Source organism: Chaetomium fimeti, assembly GCF_033439085.1.
Source record: "Chaetomium fimeti strain CBS 168.71 chromosome Unknown B0H64scaffold_15, whole genome shotgun sequence".
NCBI lineage: Eukaryota > Fungi > Ascomycota > Sordariomycetes > Sordariales > Chaetomiaceae > Chaetomium > Chaetomium fimeti.
The window spans coordinates 125,118-143,480 of NW_026944343.1; the positions used below are offsets into that span (position 1 = coordinate 125,118).

The 18,363-nt window shown below is 59.4% G+C and overlaps 3 protein-coding genes across 3 annotated transcripts; 2 read left to right on the top strand and 1 right to left on the bottom strand.

The window, feature by feature from the left end:
• Window positions 1–102: 102 nt before the first annotated feature.
• B0H64DRAFT_453112 (uncharacterized protein) lies at window positions 103–12,850 on the bottom strand (the record flags this gene model as incomplete). The annotated part of the gene is made up of 11 exons (XM_062807226.1): window positions 103–919; window positions 980–3,556; window positions 3,593–4,996; window positions 5,129–6,574; window positions 6,665–7,555; window positions 7,586–7,696; window positions 7,736–7,798; window positions 7,838–8,623; window positions 8,666–11,427; window positions 11,489–12,142; window positions 12,214–12,850. The coding sequence occupies 11 exons, from the start codon at window positions 12,848–12,850 to the stop codon at window positions 515–517; spliced, it is 11,736 nt and encodes a 3,911-aa protein (XP_062653667.1). The 3' UTR covers window positions 103–514.
• A 1,871-nt stretch (window positions 12,851–14,721) lies between these two features.
• On the top strand, window positions 14,722–16,573 carry B0H64DRAFT_413526 (uncharacterized protein). The gene has a single exon (XM_062804982.1). It carries the CDS (start codon window positions 14,911–14,913, stop codon window positions 16,327–16,329), a length of 1,419 nt encoding a protein of 472 aa, XP_062653668.1. The 5' UTR covers window positions 14,722–14,910; the 3' UTR covers window positions 16,330–16,573.
• Window positions 16,574–16,855: 282 nt separating this feature from the next.
• Window positions 16,856–18,140, top strand: B0H64DRAFT_453125 (uncharacterized protein; the record flags this gene model as incomplete). The annotated part of the gene is made up of 2 exons (XM_062807227.1): window positions 16,856–17,330; window positions 17,537–18,140. The coding sequence occupies exons 1-2, from the start codon at window positions 17,125–17,127 to the stop codon at window positions 18,138–18,140; spliced, it is 810 nt and encodes a 269-aa protein (XP_062653669.1). The 5' UTR covers window positions 16,856–17,124.
• Between the last annotated feature and the right edge of the window lie 223 nt (window positions 18,141–18,363).

Genomic DNA, 18,363 nt, shown 5'->3' on the forward strand with positions numbered 1-18,363 from the left:
AAAAAAGAGAGCACGCGAAGTTCAGGGTTGAGCGAGGTTGAGCTGAACGCGGTATCACGTGATCTATTCCCCGTCCTCAAACTCCCCAACACCCACCTCCAAGTGCAATCGAAGGAAGGAGCCCCTGCCAGCATGCCCAGCGGCTGAGAACAGGGCACGAGTTGTGCCAGTACTTGCTTGCCAACACCGTTTGTGGCACAGAAGAGATAATAAAATTGGAGTCTTCAAAGTCACCATGTTACCATCAGTTCTTTTACGACAGTGCGAGTCCAAAGAATATCAGCACAAGGCACCGGTATAATGACTCGAACAAGTATTATAACTGGTATGTCCATTCAATTTATGCCTCTTCTGTTCCGTAATTATACTTCCCCGATCAAATACATGCATTTGCCTTCATCAAAATTTCAAAACAAAATTAGGTAAGGTAGTAGTTAACTCCTCCATTCCCACAACCAAACCCGCAACACCTCAACGCCAACCCACACAAGTTCACAACCCATCACAATCCACCTCACCGCCGATTCACCAACGTCGTCTCCACCCCATTCTCCCTCCTCGTCAACGCCAAATCATGCGTCGAAAACAACCACCCATACCCCTCCCTCTTAATCGCCCCCACCCACTCCAGCAGCCCCATCCTCCCCTTCACCACGCCCCCAAGCCTCGCCTCAAAGAAATCAAACATCTCCCCCGGCGTCAGCGCCGCCTCGCCCGCGTGGTGCACAAACCGCACCTCCCCACCCCCAACACCCCCCCCAAACTTGAAATCCGCACCCACCACCGCGCCCGCCAGCACCTTGCTCCGCACCACATCGAACCGGCCCGACCACGTGCTGCGCTCGGGCAGCGCGCCCAGCGCCGTCGTTGGCGCGAGCAGCTCCTCCAGCGCCGTGGCTGCGACGGCTGCGTCGGGCCCCTGTCGGAGATTGCCCGCTGCCGAGGCGACCGGCCCCGCGCGCGGCGTGAAACGGTGCACGGCGATGGGGATGTGTAGGGTGTGTGCCGCGTTCTCGAGGAGGACTTCGCTGGCCCATTTGGAGGCGACGTAGCCGTCGGAGCCGTCGGTGGGGGGCGGGGTGTGGCGGAGGGATGGGGTTTGGGGTTGGGTGGTGGTGGTGGTGAGGTAGGGGTTGGTGGCGTCTGAGAGGAGTAGGACGCCGCTTGTCGAGAGGAAGTGGATTGGGATGCGGCGCGGCGCGGACAGGTGCAGGAGCGTGCGCGTGGAGGCCACGTTGGTGTCGCGGAGGGAGTAGTACGAGTCCCAGAAGGAGCGGCGCGCGCCAGAGTGGATGATCAGGTCGGCCGTGTTAGTGAGCTCGGAGAACACGGGTTCGGGGAGACCAAGCAGAGGGTTTCCGAGGTCGCCGGGGTAGACGGTGACCTTGGCGTTGGCGGTGATGGATTTGGGGAGGCGGGATTCGGCGTCCGACTGGTTCTTGGCTCGGACGGCAACGCAGTGGATGGCTGCGACGGATGAGTCGGAGATCAGTTGCTCAAGCATGTACGGGCCAAAGTATCCGGTCGCGCCGGTGAAGACGACGGTCTTGCCTGTGGTCTTCACCGAGGATGCTGGTGGTCGGCTGGCAATCCCCAGCAGTTCGGCATCCACTGCGGTCTCTTGCTCCCAGTTTATCGTATCAACAACGCGGGAAGACTCCACGAGTGTGGCCATCTCCGACAAGATGCTGACGTCCAGAAGCTGAATGAGCGGTAGAGACACGTTGAACGCGGCGCGAATACGGGCCTGAAGTTTGACAAGCAGCAGCGAGTTGCCGCCCACGGCGAAGAAGTCGGTTTGGCCGTTGATGGCGGACAGCTGGGTAAAGTCGGGAGGAAGCACCTCGAACCACGCCTCAGCGAGCCTTGCCTCGACGGGGCTCAAGGCCTCGAGGGCACCGGTGCCAGCAGCGGCGGAAGAGTTCGCGTTCTGCGGAAGAGGGAGGGCCACGATGGCGCGGCGATCCTTTTTGCCGTGAAGGTTCTTCGGGAACTCATCCACGGGAACAGCCACGGTCGGCTTCATGTACGCCGGTAGTGGGAGGGACGCGAGGAGCTCGCTCAGGTATGCCCCCTGTCTTTCCGCAGGCAGCTGGTCTTTGACGAAGATGACGTGTGCCACAATGACTTGTGCTTCGCTCCGCATCGTTACCACGGCATCTGCGATGACACCCGTGGATTCGTTCAAGAGTGTCGACTCGATATCCAGAAGGTCGACTCGGAAGCCGCGGATCTTGACTTGGCTGTCTCCCTCGAGCCGGCCCTCGTGCATCAGGGTTCCATCCGCGCGAAGACGGCCAACGTCACCGGTGCGGTAGGAAACGTTCCACCCATGCTGAACGTCCCAGGCGGACACCAACTTGTTAGGCAGGAACTTGTCATCCGTCAGCTGTTTCTCGTTAAGGTATCCAATGCCAACTCCACAACCACCGATCAGGATCTCGCCCGGGAATCCCTGCGGCACGAGGTTGCGTTGCTCATCGATGATGCGGATCGAGTAGTTGGCGTTCGGACGTCCCACCGGTACTGGGCCGTCGGCGCCATCACGGAACGGGATCTCGGCCATGGTGGCAGAAATGATGGCTTCAGCGGGTCCATAGCAGTTGTAAAGTCGGACCGTCTCATGTCCGAGGGCGGCGAACTCGCGGACAAGCCTCGGTGTGAGCGCTTCACCACAGGCAAGGGCATGTTTCCAGGACGAGGCGCGTCGCAACTCCTCCGGGGCCGCTTGAAGGACACCCGCATACTCTGAAGGGGTGAGGAGTGTCCATGTGATCTTCTGACGGCGGATGAGGCTGACAAGCATTGAGGGATCGCGCCTAGTTTCCTCAGGGGCCACGACGAGAGTTCCGCCCATGGCCAGGGCAGTGAAGATCTGCCCGATGGAAAGGTCGAACGAGAAAGCGCTCTGCTGAAGGACAACTTCACGGCCAATGCCCCACGTCTTGACGTAGCCTTCGATGTGATTGACAAGATTCCTGTGGCGGAGAACAATGCCTTTGGGTGTGCCGGTGCTGCCGCTGGTAAACAGGATAACAGCCGGGTCCTCAGCCGACGCCGACACGGTGACGGTTGCGGGCGCAGATCCCGCAGACGATACACGACTGACATTCACCGCCGTGGCATTTCCTGCTTGCAGTTGCGGGATGAGATGGCCGGTCGCATCGTGAACCAGGATCGCTGTCGGCTCGGACGCTTGGATAATGGCGATGAGCCGCGGTACCGGGTTCAGGAGAACCATCGGCACGTAGACAGCTCCCGCCCAGAAGATGGCGATGACGGAGCAGATCCAATCAGGGGTCGCCTCTTGCAACACGGCAACACGGTCCCCGGGCTTCACACCCCCCGCCAAGAGCTGCTCCCGGATCGCCCAGGCCTTGTTCTTCAAGTCGCGGTAGGTCAAGCTGGAGGCACTACCGTCTTTAAGCGCGATGGAGCCCGGGAACTGCTGGCACATTTCCTCGACCCGATGCCCCAACGTGGGGGCCCATTCGAAGTCCATACGCGAGCCGTTACCCACGTCCAAAGCGGCCTGAACTTGGCTCTCGCTGAAGACCTTCGCAGCGGACGGTAGCATGGAGGGGTTGCTGACAAGTTGATCCAGCAGCGTAAGGTAGCAGTCGAGCAGCTTCTGCATCTCAGGGATCCCATAGAGGTACTCCTGGCCGATCAGCGAGACCAACGAGCCAGCACTCCCCTCGATGACATCCAGGGTGATATCGTAGGCCCGCTCACCCGGGTTCCTGTCGGCATTCTCCCACGTGGTGTCGGCAAACTCGAGCTTCTCCTGCGCACCCCGATGGTAGTCAAAGAAGGCCTGGAACAGGGGGCTGTGGCTTGACGAGCGCTGGACCTGGAGAGCCTGGAGCAGCTCGTCAAAAGGCACGCCGGCGTGACCGAGACCTTCGTACACGGCGCCACGGGTTTCCTTCAGGATCTCGCCGAAAGTCGCCTCGGACGACTGCTTGAACCGCAGAGGCAACATGTTCAAGAAGAGGCCGACCGTCGACGAGACGTTGCTTTCGTGGCGGTTGGCATCGGCCAGACCAATGCAGAGGTCGTCCACGCCAGCGAGGCGCATGAGCATGACGCGGAAGGTGGCGAGGTAGACGTGCGACGAGGTGACGTGGAACTTCTTGCAGCAGGCCTTGAGGCTCTCTGCGAGTCTGGCATTGAGCCGCTGTTCGACGTAGCTCGAGCCGTAGGTGCCCACGGTTTGTCTGGCGGTGACGTTGGCCACCGGCAACAGCGGGAGAAGGGGGGGCATCTCATGGAATTTGTTCTTCCAGTATTCGAGGTTCTGTTGTAGACTCCCCTTGCCGATGGCGACGCCCTCCTGTTCAGAGAATTCTGCGTACTGGAGGCCTTGCGGTGACGGCCGTTGACCCTTGTATGCCCGTTCCAGGTCAGCAACAAAGGCGGTGAAACCGACACCGTCCAGCACGATGTGGTGGTATCCAAAGATGATGGTGTGGGTAGTTGGGTTCTTGGACAGCAGAACGATCTGCATGGTTTCGCCCTGTTCGAGGTCATACACCGTGCTTCGGACCTCTTGGTATGCCGCCGAGATCTCCTCGTCGGTTGCTACCGTCCTGTGGTCGAGCTCGACCTTGGAGGTCTGCATTAGTCCTTGCCAGGCCTTCTCGCTTGAATCCTCGTCCGCGATGAAGCAGGCCCGGAGCGCCTCGTGAGCATTGGTTGTCTGTTTCACGGCCCGAGCGAAGTCCGAAATTCGGACGTGGCCGCGCATGTTGTAAGAGAGAGTCACGTTTGAAGAGGTGCGGTCAGAGAGGAACATGTTCAAAAACCAGAACCGAGACTGTGCCGACGAGACCCTGACACGGCGCGTTACCTCCGGGGCTGGCTTCTTGACGATGACCTCGTCCTCTCCGATCGAGGACGGGGGGCTCCCATTCGGGGGGTCCTGGGCGGGAGTAAAGGGAGTAGGACTTCCCGCGCTGGGCGAGCTGCTGGTGGTACTATCCGACGCATCCGCCTGTGGTCTTGTCAGATTGGTGTTACAGCTCAACATCATTCATTTTGTGGCAAGGATAGAGAGTGAGAAGCGACGAGTAAGGGATGTCAATTTAGTAGCCTACTAAGCAAGACTAATTGACTGTACACTTACATGCACAAAGTCCTTCCCAGTATCGCTACCAGCGCTTTCCGGCGAAGCGGGAACAGATGGCTTCTCCTCAACCTTGACAGGGGCAGGAGCAGGGGCATTGTCCGCCGCCGGCGCCGCGCCACCCTCAACCAGCCCGGGAAGTAGGTCCCTCGGCATCTTCTCCACCGCAAACTGGCACAGATCAATGGTCGAGGCACCGCCCAAGATCTTGAGGACGGCCATGTCCACATCAACCTCCTTGAGGAACCAGGACCTAATCTCCACAGCCACCAACGAATCCACACCCATCTCAATCAAAGCGGCATCATCACGGAACGAGGCCTCATCCATCTGTAGCATTGCCCTGAGCTTCGCGCCGAAGCAGCCCTCAAGGGCCTTGCAAGCCTCCGGCTCGGAGCTCGCCGCCGCGAGCTGGGCCCTAGTAGACAGGACCACCTTCTTGTCGCCGTTATCAACCGACTCCTTCTCCGGTGGCAGGATCATGTGGGCGAAGCGCGGGTTGTTGACCCAATGGACACCGGTATCCTCATCCTCGTAGGCATAGCGCAGACCGGTGATGATGTCGGGGTTCTCGCCGGAGCCGGGCAGGCCGGCCATGACGCACTGGGCGACGAGGTGCTGCAGGTCGACCTCGGAGACGGGCAGGTAGCCGTACTTGACGAGGATCTGCTCCATGACGTCGCCGGCGCGCGTGAGGAAGCCGACGCCGACGACACTGCCCAGCTGGAGGACCGAGGCGGCCTGGCCGCGTGCCCGGCGCTGCTGCACGAAGGAGGTCATGAAGGCGTTGGCGGCGTTGTAGTTGGCCTGGCCCCGGTTGCCGATGATGGAGGAGAGGGAAGAGAAGACGAGGAAGAAGTCTAAGGGATCGTCGCGGAAGACCTCGTCGAGGTGGATCGTGCTATCGACCTTGGGCTTGAGCGTCCCGTTGAAGCCGTTGATGTCCATCTCGAGGAAGAACTGATCCTGCAAGACGACGGCGCCGTTGATGATACCGGCTAGGGGAGGGAGGTCCTGTCTGACCTCGGCGGCGAACTTGACCCAAGCATCGCGGCTGGTGGCGTCGAATCCAGCGACCTTGATCTTTGCGCCGGTTGCCTCCAGCTCGTCGATCCAGGCCTTCTCGATCTTGGGGTTGCGGCTGGTCATGATGACAGCGCCAGCGCCATGGCGGACCATCCAGCGGCAGAGCGATTGACCCATCTCGCCTGTCATACCAACGAGCATGTAAGACCTGTTTGACTTGAAGATCTTGGAGGGGAGCGGTGGGGAAACCTCCAGTGCAAGGGAAGGCGAGAATTGCCAGTCAACCAGGGTCAGCGAGCCAAGGGCTTGACTCGAGCCCTCCTGCAAGCTCTCCAACGAAACGACATCGGAGAACGGTTGGGCGGCCAAGTTGCTCGAAACCGCCGTCTCCACCAGGGGAGTGAGCTGGGAAGCGATAGCCTTCCAAGACGTCGTCGGGAGAACCGTGGACTCCTTCTGGAAGATGAAGTCCGATCCCAACACCCGGCAGCTCGCTGGCAGGACGGAAACGATGAGATCCGCAACGATGTCGCTTCCGGAGAGGGAAACAAAAGCGGAAGCAGTGCTCGGGAGCACCTGGCGAGCAGCGCGTGCCGACTGGCGAGGATGCAGGTAGATCCAGCCGGCATCCTTCGCCTTCGACGGATCCTGGGTCGTCGTGAATTTGACCTCAAAGGCCCCCTGGCTCCCCCTCGCGAGCAAGGCACGAACCAACGGCGCATCCGGCTCATGGACCAAGACAAGCCCACCATGACCGCCAGCCAGCTTCGCAATCCTGCTGGCCAGGCCCTCCGCCAGCACCACCTTCAGGAGCGCCAACGCCTTGTCCTCGGTGAAACCTTGCGGCAGCTCGACAACACAGGCCCGGTCCACCTGCACAATGGAAGCGCGCTCCGCCGCAAGCGCGACCACCCACCGGCCGGTCTCAACCAGCTGCCCAACCACCAGCAGCAGGGCCGAGCCAACCTCATCAGCGACTAGCGCGCGCAGCGTGCTATACCGCACGCGAACAGCCACCGCATCAGCACCGCCCGGCTGCGACGGCATAACCTTAGGCACGTAGTGCTGGCGCAGCGCCCACGCGCCATCCTCGTCCTCGTGCAGCTTAGCAGCGGCCTGCACGTCATCATCAGCAGCGGCAGCGCGCTTGATGCTGCGGCGGTAAGCATTAATACGGTCGTCGTTGGCCGCGTGGCCTCGGACGCGGGGCAGCCAGAGCTTGCCGTCGCGGAAGCGGAGCTCGGGCTCGGTGGTCCAGAGCATCTGGTCCTTGAACGAGGGGTCGCGTTCCCAGGGCCCCGTGGCGAGCAGGCGGAGCAGGGACTCGGCGATGAGGGAGGTGTGGGCGGCGGGGGACTCGGCGAGGCCGAAGTCGAGGATCTGCGCGCGGAGGATGGGCAGCTCGGCCGAGACGGAGCGCAGGAAGCCGACCGAGGCGTTGGACCAGGGGTTTTCGCGCTCTTGGGCGTGCGTGATCCAGAGGAGGTGGTGGGTGTTCTCGACGAGGAGCTGGAGGGCCTTGAGGCGGGTCGGGGTCATGTCCTTGAAGACGGGGCCGTCTAGGTCGAGAAGGTTCAGGACGGTGGAGTTTGGCTGCATGTTGGCATCGACGATTTCCTCCAAGGTGTCGATGGTGATGACTTCCTGGAAGTGGTTTTCTGTGATGGCGACGATGTCTTCCACAATATTGGAGGTCTCGAGGTCAAGGCCGCCGAGGATGTACAGCGGGGCGTTGCTGCTGTCCCCACGGAGCTGAGTCTTGAGTAGAGGCCGGCGAAGTTGGTCCATCTTCTCCTCGACCGCCTGAGAAGCAATCACCGAGAACGGGTTGGGGTGGATATCGTGGGCGGGAGTCACGGCGCTGACTCCGGCAAAGCCAGCCTTGCGCAGGGCCTGGTTCCACTTGGACCGGGTGATGCATGGAGAATAGGGGCGGCCGTCGTTGACACCCAGCCACCAACCGGAGAGACCACCCATGGAGAATGAGTAGCGGATCGAGGTGTTATCCGTGATCTCCAGAAGGAAGAGGTATCCGCCGGGCTTCAGGAGCGCCCGCACATTCCGGAGGGTATTGTGGAGGTTGGTGGTGGCGTGCAGGACGTTGGAAGCAACGACAACGTCGTACGAGCCGGGCTTGTAGCCCTGATCAGCCGGCGTCTTTTCGGCATCAAATGTCTTGTAGATCATCTTATCGCCGGCGCTTTCGAACCGCTCGGCGGCCTTCTCGAAGAAGCCGCTCGAGATATCGGTAAACGTGTAGGACGAGTAGGCATTGTCCACGGCATCCAAGATGGCCTGGGTTGAAGAGCCGGTTCCCGCGCCGATCTCGATGAAGTTCATGCGGGGATAGCGGTGAGTCAGCTGCTTAACCATCCTACCCAGGGACCGGTTGGTGGCAGGCAGACCAAGACTCTGGGAATAGAAGTCATCCAGCATGTTATCAGGCCTCATATGCTCGAGGATAGTGGTCTGGCCCCGGTGCACGGCGGGCAGGGCGCGTCCCACGCTCACGCTGAGCTTGATATCGATGGACGAGGGGTATCGCTGCCTCAATTCCTCAATGGCCCTCTCGTCGTCGTTTTGCCACTCGGGCTTGAGGTACGACTGTCTACCGTCCATCGGGCGACCGAGCAAGTGCTTGATGGCGGCAAGCAAGTGCTTGTGGTTCTCGGCGCAGTTCTCTCTCTCGTACGGCGTTAGCGTCTCGTCAAGCTTGCGCCAGTAGTAGTGGGCAACCCGCTCGCAGGCCTCGGCCATTTCCCACTCCTCGTCCGTGGCACGTTCGCCAGCAGCGGCGAGGTCTCCATCGGGGGAAGCAACACCCCATACGGTCTCGAAGAACATGGGGCGGTCATCGCGGCCGGTAGTCTGGTTGACCGAGACCATGCTGGCGCCTTCGACCTGGATGACGGTGTCATTTCCAGCTGAGAAGAAGACGTCACCACGCATCTCCTTGGACGGGCTATCTCCGAGCCAGGCATCGAAGTCCAACCGGTCATTCTGCGTGGTGTATTGCGACGGATCAACCGTGATTTTGCGGACGCTCTTGGGGAGGAACAGAGTCCAGAACCTGCCATCACCAGGCCAGCAGTAAGCCCCAAAGAGGGCTTGGAAGGCTTGATCCAGCACACCCGGGTGTACAAGAAGGGATCTATCCTCGGGCTTCTGAATCGAACCGGTGCAGAAGTCAAGGCGGCGGCGCATCTCGGAACAAGTGCGGAACTCCCGGGTGTAACCGTAGCCAACATCCTGGAGAGAGGAGTAGAAGCGGTCGGAGTCGATAGGGATCAGGTGAGCAGGGGTAGCAGTCCGCGGGGCTAGCTGAGAAAACGATGGACCCGTGACGACGCGGACTGTGCCGTCGGCGACCTTGGTCAGGTGTGTGGCGTCGCGGGAGAGGTGCGCAGAGATGGCAAAGTTCGCCGTGATGGCGTCAGCGTGAACCGTGATGTTGGTAAGGGCCGTCGTGGTTTCGATACCGGCCTTTTCATCGGGGAAGACAAGCGCACGGGTAATGTCGAGGTCACAGACCTCGAGAAGCTGGATATCCTGTTGCTCCTCTCTGGCCATCATTTGAGCGGCCTCCAGAACCATTGAAATGTACCCTGCCGCAGGGAACACAACCTGGCTTTGGATCTGATGGCCTTCCAGCCATGGAAGGTCCTGGACGCTGAGGAAGTTGCGCCAGCGCAATTCGACACCAGTTCCATCGTCGGCCCTGGTGCCGAGAAGGTCGTGGGGAATTTGTGACCGGGTACGGTACTGCTTGCTCTTGCGAGACTCGTACCAGTATGGCTTGTCATGGTCCCAAGCATACGTGGGCAAGTTCTTGAGAAGAGTCGGGCGGCCGGCCTCGGGAAGGGTGGCATGAATCGCCTCGAAATCGACAGCCGACCCACCAAAGTTTGCCCACACGGAGCCCAGGCAATCCGAGAAGGCCAAGAAATCGCTCGCGCCACGCTTCAGCGCGCCATAGTAAGGGATATCGACGCTGAGCTCGGCGAGTGTTTGCGAAGCCGGGCCTTTCAGAGCAGGATGGGGGCCAACTTCTAGAGCGAGGTGGAACGGCCCTCCGTTATTCACCGCGGCTGTGACGGCCTGAGAGAAGAGCACGGTGTTGACCATGTTATCCCGCCAGTAGGTCCCACCGAGGGTGTCGTTCAGCTCGACCTTGTTCCCATCAAGCACGCTCGAGTACCAGATACAATCGCCCGTTGGCGACGTCAGGGTAATGCCAGAGGCGCGCAATGCTTCCACATACGGCTCGGCACACGGCTGCATATGATGGGAGTGGTACGCGGTATCGACCTTCAATGCCCTGGCGAAAGTCTTTCTCTCATCCAAAACTTCCTTGGCCTGAGCAATTGCCTCGGCGTCGCCGGACAAGGTCACACTGGATGACGAATTGCTCGCGGCCACCTTGATCTTGCCACGGAACTCGGGGAGATCGCAAAGCTCCTGGGCGCCCTCCATCGAGGCACCAACGGCCATCATGGCGCCCTTCTCGCCCGAGCGTCCCTTGGCCAGGCCGGCGAAGTAACCACGAAGGTAGGCAATCTTGGTGGCGTCCTCAGCAGACAAGAACCCCGCGGCGTGTGCGGCGCAAATCTCGCCGGAGGAGTGTCCAACGACGGCAGAAAACTCGATCCCCGCGGCGCGGAGGAGGTCGATGAGGATGAGCTGCACAACCGTGCAGAGCGGCTGCGAGAAAGCGGCCTCCTGCAAGCGAGACGAGGCAGAGTCCTTGGAGAGCTCCGCCAAGATGCTCCAAGACGGCTTGTAGGGGTTCGGCAGGGCCTGCAGCGCAGCGTCGAGTTTGTTGGCTAGATCTCTGGCGCGAGGAATGGTATCAATCAACTGCCTTCCCATGGTGGCCCACTGGGCTCCTTGTCCGGTAAAGACACCGAGAATCTTGCGCTCGCCCGTCTTGGAACGGATTCCGATCGTCGAGCCAGGGGTGCTCTCCAAGCTGTCCAGCTTCTCCTTGATCTTGCTTTGCAGTTCGTTGACGCTTGCGGCGGCAATGGCAACTTTGACGGGCAGGGCCGACCTGCGTGCTCTGAGAGTCCAAGAGAGATCGGACAGGTTGACGCTGGGGTGGTTTGCAAGATAGTCTTGGTAGGAGATGAGTGACCTCTGCAGCGCTGCTTCGGAGCTGGCAGAGAAGACAAATGGTAGGATAGATGATGCATCCGTCCAAGACGCCGTGTTGGGAGGGTTCTCTGAGGGTGTGTGGCTTTCGAGGATGACGTGGGTATTTGCACCTCCAAAACCTGGCAGGATGGGTTAGATGTGAACTACCTACTTAGGTAGCAAAAGCGAAGATGAACTTACCAAAACTGTTAACGCTGGCTCTCCTGGGACTTCCTTCAGCCAGTGGCGGCCAGGAAATGGCGCTCGTGGGTATTTCGAGGGGACCGTAAAACGGAATAAGGTCTGGGTTCAGGGTGCGGAACAACAGATTAGGTGGGATGACGCCGGCCTGCAGCGATAGCGAGGCTTTCAGTAAACCCGAGAGACCGGCGGTGCCTTCGGTGTGGCCCACGACCGTCTTGATACCGCCGACGTAGAGCGGGTGGCTCTGGGGCGATGTATCAAAGGTATTCCCCCCAAAGAAGGCAGTGTGGATTGCCTCGGCTTCCTGAGGATCACCGGCCTTGGTGCCAGTGCCGTGAGCCTCGAAGAATTGGGGCCTGTCTTTAGGAGACCGCAGATCCAAGCCCACGTTGGCATAAGCCGTTTTGATCAGCTCAGCCTGCGCCTGGGCGCTCGGCATAGTGATACCCATAGTTCTGCCGTCCTGATTGGTGGCAGACTCGCGAATAACGCAGTCGATATGGTCGCCGTCCTTGATCGCATCACTGAGCCTCTTCATGACTACGGAAACGAAGCCTTCGCCCCGACCGTAGCCGTCGGCACCAGCATCCCACATAGCCGACCGGCCCTGGGGAGACAGCATGTTCACCTTGCTCAAGGCGATGAAGAGTTCTAGTACAACGAATAAGCAATCTGTTTGGGGTTGCATTTGGATGATAGAACAGAGATATGGGGTAACGTACCAGGTCCAAGGATCAAGTTGCCGCCTGCGGCCACAGCCACACGGGATTCACCCGTCCTGAGACTGGTTACTGCACCATGAAGAGCGAGCATGCTGGACGAGCAAGCCGTGTCGATAGTCATGGATGGTCCGTGCCAGTCAAAAATGTATGACACGCGGTTGGAGATGATGGACCTCGCGGTGGCTGTGGCGAAGTACTGGGGGATGGTATCGACGTCGCGCATGAGGAGGTCAGTGTAGTCGGTGGCCATAACGCCAGCGTAGAAGGCCGTGTCGGAGCCGTGAAGGCGTTCTATGGGGAGGCCGGCGTTCTCGAGTGACTCGTACACGGTCTCGAGTAGGAGGCGCTGGAGGGGGTCGATGGACTCTGCTTCGACGGGCTTGATGCCAAAAAAGCCAGGGTCAAAGAGACGAAAATCCTCATCAAGTAGATGCGCATGTTGCACGTTGGCTGTGCCGTGGTGACGGCCTTCGGGGTGATAGAAACCATCCGGATCGAAACGGTCGATCTTCCTTAGGACATCGCGAGGATCCCGCAGAAGCTCCCAGAGCTTGGATGGTGAGCTGGCACCTCCAGGAAGGCGACAGCCGCTGCCAATGATGGCGATGGGCTCGTGGACAAAGTTGTTATCGGGCATGGTGTCTGTTGAGGATGCTCGGTGTGGGTGTTACTGGTGATCACCTCCAGTGTGACGAGAACATGTCGATGGCTCGAGGTAGGTAGATGAAGGGTAGATATATCTTTAATGATCAAGAGTTCGCTGATCACTCCGCGTGTTTACGTGAGTCTATCTTCTCGGTCTCGGGTAGAACCCGCCACGCGAGTCCCACGAGTTCCCGTCCCCGTCCCCGTCCGTGATGCAACCTCTTCGTCCCTCCTCCCTCGTCCCGGGCCCTTCGTCTCGGTCGGCCGAGCAGTGTTCCGACCTCACTTCGGCGTCAGCTTCCACGTGCATGGCGATGGGCATAGGTGCCGCGCACGACCGGCGTCATTCCGTGTCGGTGATAGTGTCCGACGGTGGCGACGCAGGCTATGAGTCGGATATGGCCGAGCCACTACGGCAGGTACTCTGTCCGGTCCGGGTATGAATGCTGGATTGAGAGGTTGGAACATGGTTTATTCCCAGTTCTTTCGGTACCTACCTTGCATGGATGAGGTGAGGCGGGTGGGCGGGTGCCCGGTCACTGTTCGGTCACTGGTCAATGGTTCCGTTCCTGCGCAGGAGTGGGTTCCTGCCGAACTCGGCCTTCGGTGCTGACGCGAAATGGGGGCCTGTGGTGAAGGGGGGCGAGGCGCCGACCAATTGCGTTGCCAAGGCGTCATGAAACGAAGGCTCGCGGACCGAGTTTGGCCTGGGGACCTAGCCTGTCTAGGTACGAACTCGGCGCTGTGGTAGGATAGGACGATTTTGATCGGAGCAGGCTTCTCTAATCTCGTCTTCTCCCGGTGTGACTGTGGGTGGGATGGACCTTCCACTGCTAAGCTCGGGTCGAGTGGACCCGACGGCTATTGTAAAGGTCAGGGTTTTCGTATGCACGCCCGTCGATATGGAAGGAGGGAAGGTCAAACTCATTGTGCCCAGCTCGCCTGGAAAGAGCGGCTGAGCTCGCCGACTCCGAGTCAACTTGGCGTGCACCTTGGCATCTCATTGAGCGATTCAGCCTGAGCCTGTTAGGGCCTTGTCAGGGTTCCCCGGAGAAATTACGATGCTGACTCGCTATCAGCACATAATGCCAAGTTACCTTAAAAATGAGCTCGCTCTCGAAGTGCTTCCGGTTGTCCTCGAACAACCTAGACTGACTCCACCAGCCTCTCCGCTCCCCGATTTATCCCACATGGGAAGACGACATTCACACACTGCAGCATGAACACCCCACCAAGGTAGCCTCGGGATCGATCGCCACCCGGCTTGCAGCTTGGCAATGGTGAGATCTGGCGATATTACTTCCGTACCTCCAGAGACTGCACGTATCCTTGCCAATCGAACCACGCGCAAAAATGTATGTATCTATGTGCATCACTAGCACTCGGAGTTCATGCATGCACGCCAGGACAGGCCATGAGGTTTTGTAATCTGTATCCATCGCGGCGGGGCCTCAGGGGGTTTGGCGGATACAATGATTCGTTGAGGAGGTTGCTGAGGGAGCGGCCATTGAGCGTTTTATTACTGAGCCAATGTGAGCCCTAGGCTGCAAAAGCCCATACAGTGCACCGAGGACCTCATTTGCAGAAAAAGAACGAACAGACGCGGCAGCGTATCCGTATTGCAGGGATTATAAAGATTACCAACGTCTGACGAACTGTCGAACGTGACGTGACCGAGGTGCGTGGCAGGTGGCCAGCCGAAAATGTGGTGGTAATTACAAATGAGTACAGAGGTACCCAAGTACCAAAGCACGTAACGTAAGCGCGGCCCGACCCATGCCATGAAGCCTCTGGGCACAAGTGGGTGGTCCCCGAGGATTTGCGCGAGTCCCCGGCGGCCCGTCCTCGTCATTCCCTTTGCCGCCCTGCTGTGTCACTTGGCGGCGCCACCACCCGAGACCTCCCCACGTAACGCCGAAACCTTATCCAGACATCTCAAGTAACCATCTTGCCGTACACTGCAGTTACCTACCACCTTGCTTATCCGCGATCCCGCGATCCCGCGATCCATAACTTTAATTTTATCAGAGGTCATCCACATTTTGGTCCACGATGACCATGACGGACGAGCCAAACTGCGCCAACTGGCAGGACCCGGGCGCCTTCGACTTTGAGCGATTGCTTGATTTTGGCGTCAAGGGCACCGAACCCATGACCAACAAACCCCCCAAGCCGCTGGCATGCTTGCGATGCCATGGCCAGAAGCTGCGATGTGTGCGACGCACCAGCGATGCACCCGTCTGCGATCGGTGCTCCTCTGCCAACGTTGAGTGCGTTAGTCGCCAACCGCAGCGCATGGGTAGACCTGCCGACACCACCACCAATGGTCGCCATGGCGCGCACGGCGCAGGTCGCACCGGTTGGAGATTGAGGTCTCACGCCGAGTCCCATTCTGGGGCCACCGCCACGCCTTCGCCAACTTCGAATGGTGGTACGAAACGGCGCAGGAAAAGCCCAGGCGATCCATCCGCCAGTTCATCGCCAACAGACATGGCCATCACCTACGACAGTGCCACAACCCAGTTCGAGCTCGACGGATGGATGTGGCCCACCGGCCCTTCTCTTTCCGACGCGGCGCCTCCCGCTCTCACAGCCGGCAGCACGGCACATTCCAGCAGCGGTTCCTCTTCCTCCGGCTTAGCGCAGCCGAGTACCGGTTTTACCTCATATGCAGGCTCGCTTGGAAGCTTTGGGAGTCCGAATGCGCTCCTCCCGAGCCTTGACGACCTATCAAATCTGTTCCCTGCCAGCATTGACGCCCCTTGCTTCGAGCCGCAGCGGACTCCGGACACGAGCGATGGGGCCAGTGACGGCCAGCTCTCGCCCAGCGACCCGGTTGAGCATTTATCAAGGCTGCATCTCGAGCTCTACCATTGTCTCGTCGCCGTCAAGGCTGTCGAGAAGATGAAGAGAGACCGGCTACGGTATGAACCACCCACAAAGCCCGGCGGGGACATCGACACGAGCTGGTCTGAGAATTTGTTTCGCACTACGGAACGTTTTATCGACGCTCTTAAAGACTACGTTGGCCCCTCCGGATCGGACCCTTGCGCACACTCGTCCTCGGGCCCGGCCCCCACCACCGTGGACGACACTACCCAGAGCGGGTGGGAGGACACGGACCCAAGCAATCCCGGGCCGCAGGTCGACACCGCGACTGGCCTCATGATCGTGAGCTGCTACACGCGACTTGTGCAGATCTTCGACGTCGTGGTCTTCGTCGTTGAGACTTTTCAGGACATGGATTGCCCGGGCAGCTACGTGCAGGTCCGGTTCGGCGACTTCACTCCTACCGTCAACAAGAGGTTCCAGGCCCGGGCGCTAGGGCAGTATGTGCTGCACCTGCTGGAGGGCATATCCGAGGGTGTGGACAGGGCTGTGGCGTCGCGACAGCCATATGCACGAGCAGTTGCCGAGGTCCGAAGAAACGAGGGCAAACTGAAGGAGCGTATCTTGACCACGTTACATTGAGGGCCGTGGCATATCCCCGGGCGCCTCGAGGGCCAACATTTCCTTTCGTCTGCAAGAAGGAGCAACAAACATGATGCAGTAAGACGGCACAAACAGGGGCCGACATGGGAGGGGCTTTTCTTTCATGTATCTATCTATGTCCGGAGAAGGGCCCGGAGGAGGCGGAGAAAAGCGGAGGAAACATCTTGACAACAGCCGTTTAGTGAGCAATCTATCCCAAAGCAGCTTAGATCTGCAACTCCGATATCCTACATGATCTCGACCGAACCTCGGATATATGGACACCGTATCGCTTGGCAGCTTATTCACAGATTTTCGAGGCTAGTAGTCGGTTGAAACACGCGATGCAGATCGGCGCGGTTCCCAATCCGGAAAGTGTCCGGTGCCGGGAACACCCCGCCGGCCCCGCCCGCGCGCCACCGAAAGACCCCTGTCCACGCCCTTTTTTGCGACGACAACGCGAGACGAGGTAGGAAGGTCTGAAAGCAAAACCCGAGCGCCGCTGTCGGTGGTTGTATAATCCAAACCCGAGTCCGAGTATCTGTAACCATACACGGAGCCGAGTGTTGGACACTATGTCACCTTCTATCAACGATCCACAGCTTACACGCTGCGTCGAGTCAGACGAGTCTTTCGGGTCAGCGTTCGATTAGTTCGTACTTGTAGTGTCCGAGTCGCATGTGAACAGCCTCTCCTTCGTGATGCCAGCCAGATAAGACTAGTATTACTTGGGAATCCGACATTCTCTCTCCCGCCCACCTGATCTATCTTACGCCGAATGCGCGCAACTGAGAGATGAGACTCCTCAATCGTCTAGGTGCGCTTGTCGCCTTCGCGGCGGCGGCGGCGACAGTGGCATCGGCCGAGCAGCCCGTCCTCTTCCACGGCACCTCGGTCGTCATCCTCCCCAGCAACGGAACATCGTCCCCCTCCAAGAGCACCCTCAAGGCAGCCAACTTTTACTGCTACATGACCGACCAGGGCTACTTTAGCTTCGGATGGTAATACCACCCCTGCCCCTCTCACGCTCACGTCACCTCTCCATCTCACAATTCACCCCTTGCACCTCACACCTCACACCTCGCCCCAGCACCCCTCCCCAGTCCCCATTCCCCAATGCAAACACACACCCCAACCTCCATGACTCACTTCACCACACCTCAACCATACCAAACCTAACCTAACCTAACCACCCCCCCTCTCACAGGTGGGTAAACCCCTCCCCCGCCGCCAACACCTCCCACTGCACGCCCGACTCCCCCAACTACCACTGGTACGAGTTCGCGACCCTGCAAGGCTGCGACAGCGGCGCCGGCACCTGCGAGTTCTCGACGCAGAACATTGCGGTTCGCGCGCCGCGCGGCGAGGACGGGAATAACGACGGTTATGACGACGATGATCACAAAGATGGTGATGAGGATAGTGAGAGGCGTGATCCGGATGCGGGCCCGCTGCCGGTGCCGTTTCCGCATGATCGGAAATTGCGCTATGTGATCCGGCCGGTGGATGTTGGGAATGGGGCGCATGGCCAGATGGCGGTGAGTTGGGTGGATGATGGGGAGGTGCAGGTGTATGGGGTGGGGACGCGGGAGGTGTTGAGTGGCGTGGGAGGGGAGGGGAAGGGGGGCGAGGAGGGGTTGGCGGCGTGTCGGAAGGCCATGGGGACGCTGAGGGGGGTGTTTGAGAAGTATCGGCCGCGGTTGGCGATGGAGGTGGATTGGGCGCTTTGTGATGAGGGTGTGAAGGGTGGGAAGGGGAGGTTGTTCAGGCAGGGTGGTGATGGGGGGCGTTATAGGGGGGGTGATTTGTAGTTGATGTGGTTGGTGTGTTTATGTTCGTTGAGAAGGAGTGAGCTACCTGTTGAAATCGGGGAGAGACAGTTGTGGGTTTTATCAACATGTCGCCCCAAAATATCTACCCACTACCATATGAGAGAAGTGCTAACGATGTGATATCGATGAACCCCCTTTTCCGTTTGTATAGCTTAGAGTTGCATGACCGTAATCGCCTACCTACCTAGGTAACTATGAAAAT

Coding starts and splice junctions, on each gene's coding strand:
- B0H64DRAFT_413526 (XM_062804982.1), top strand. CDS start 14,911: ATGACCATGACGGACGAGCCAAACTGCGCCAACTGGCAGGACCCGGGC.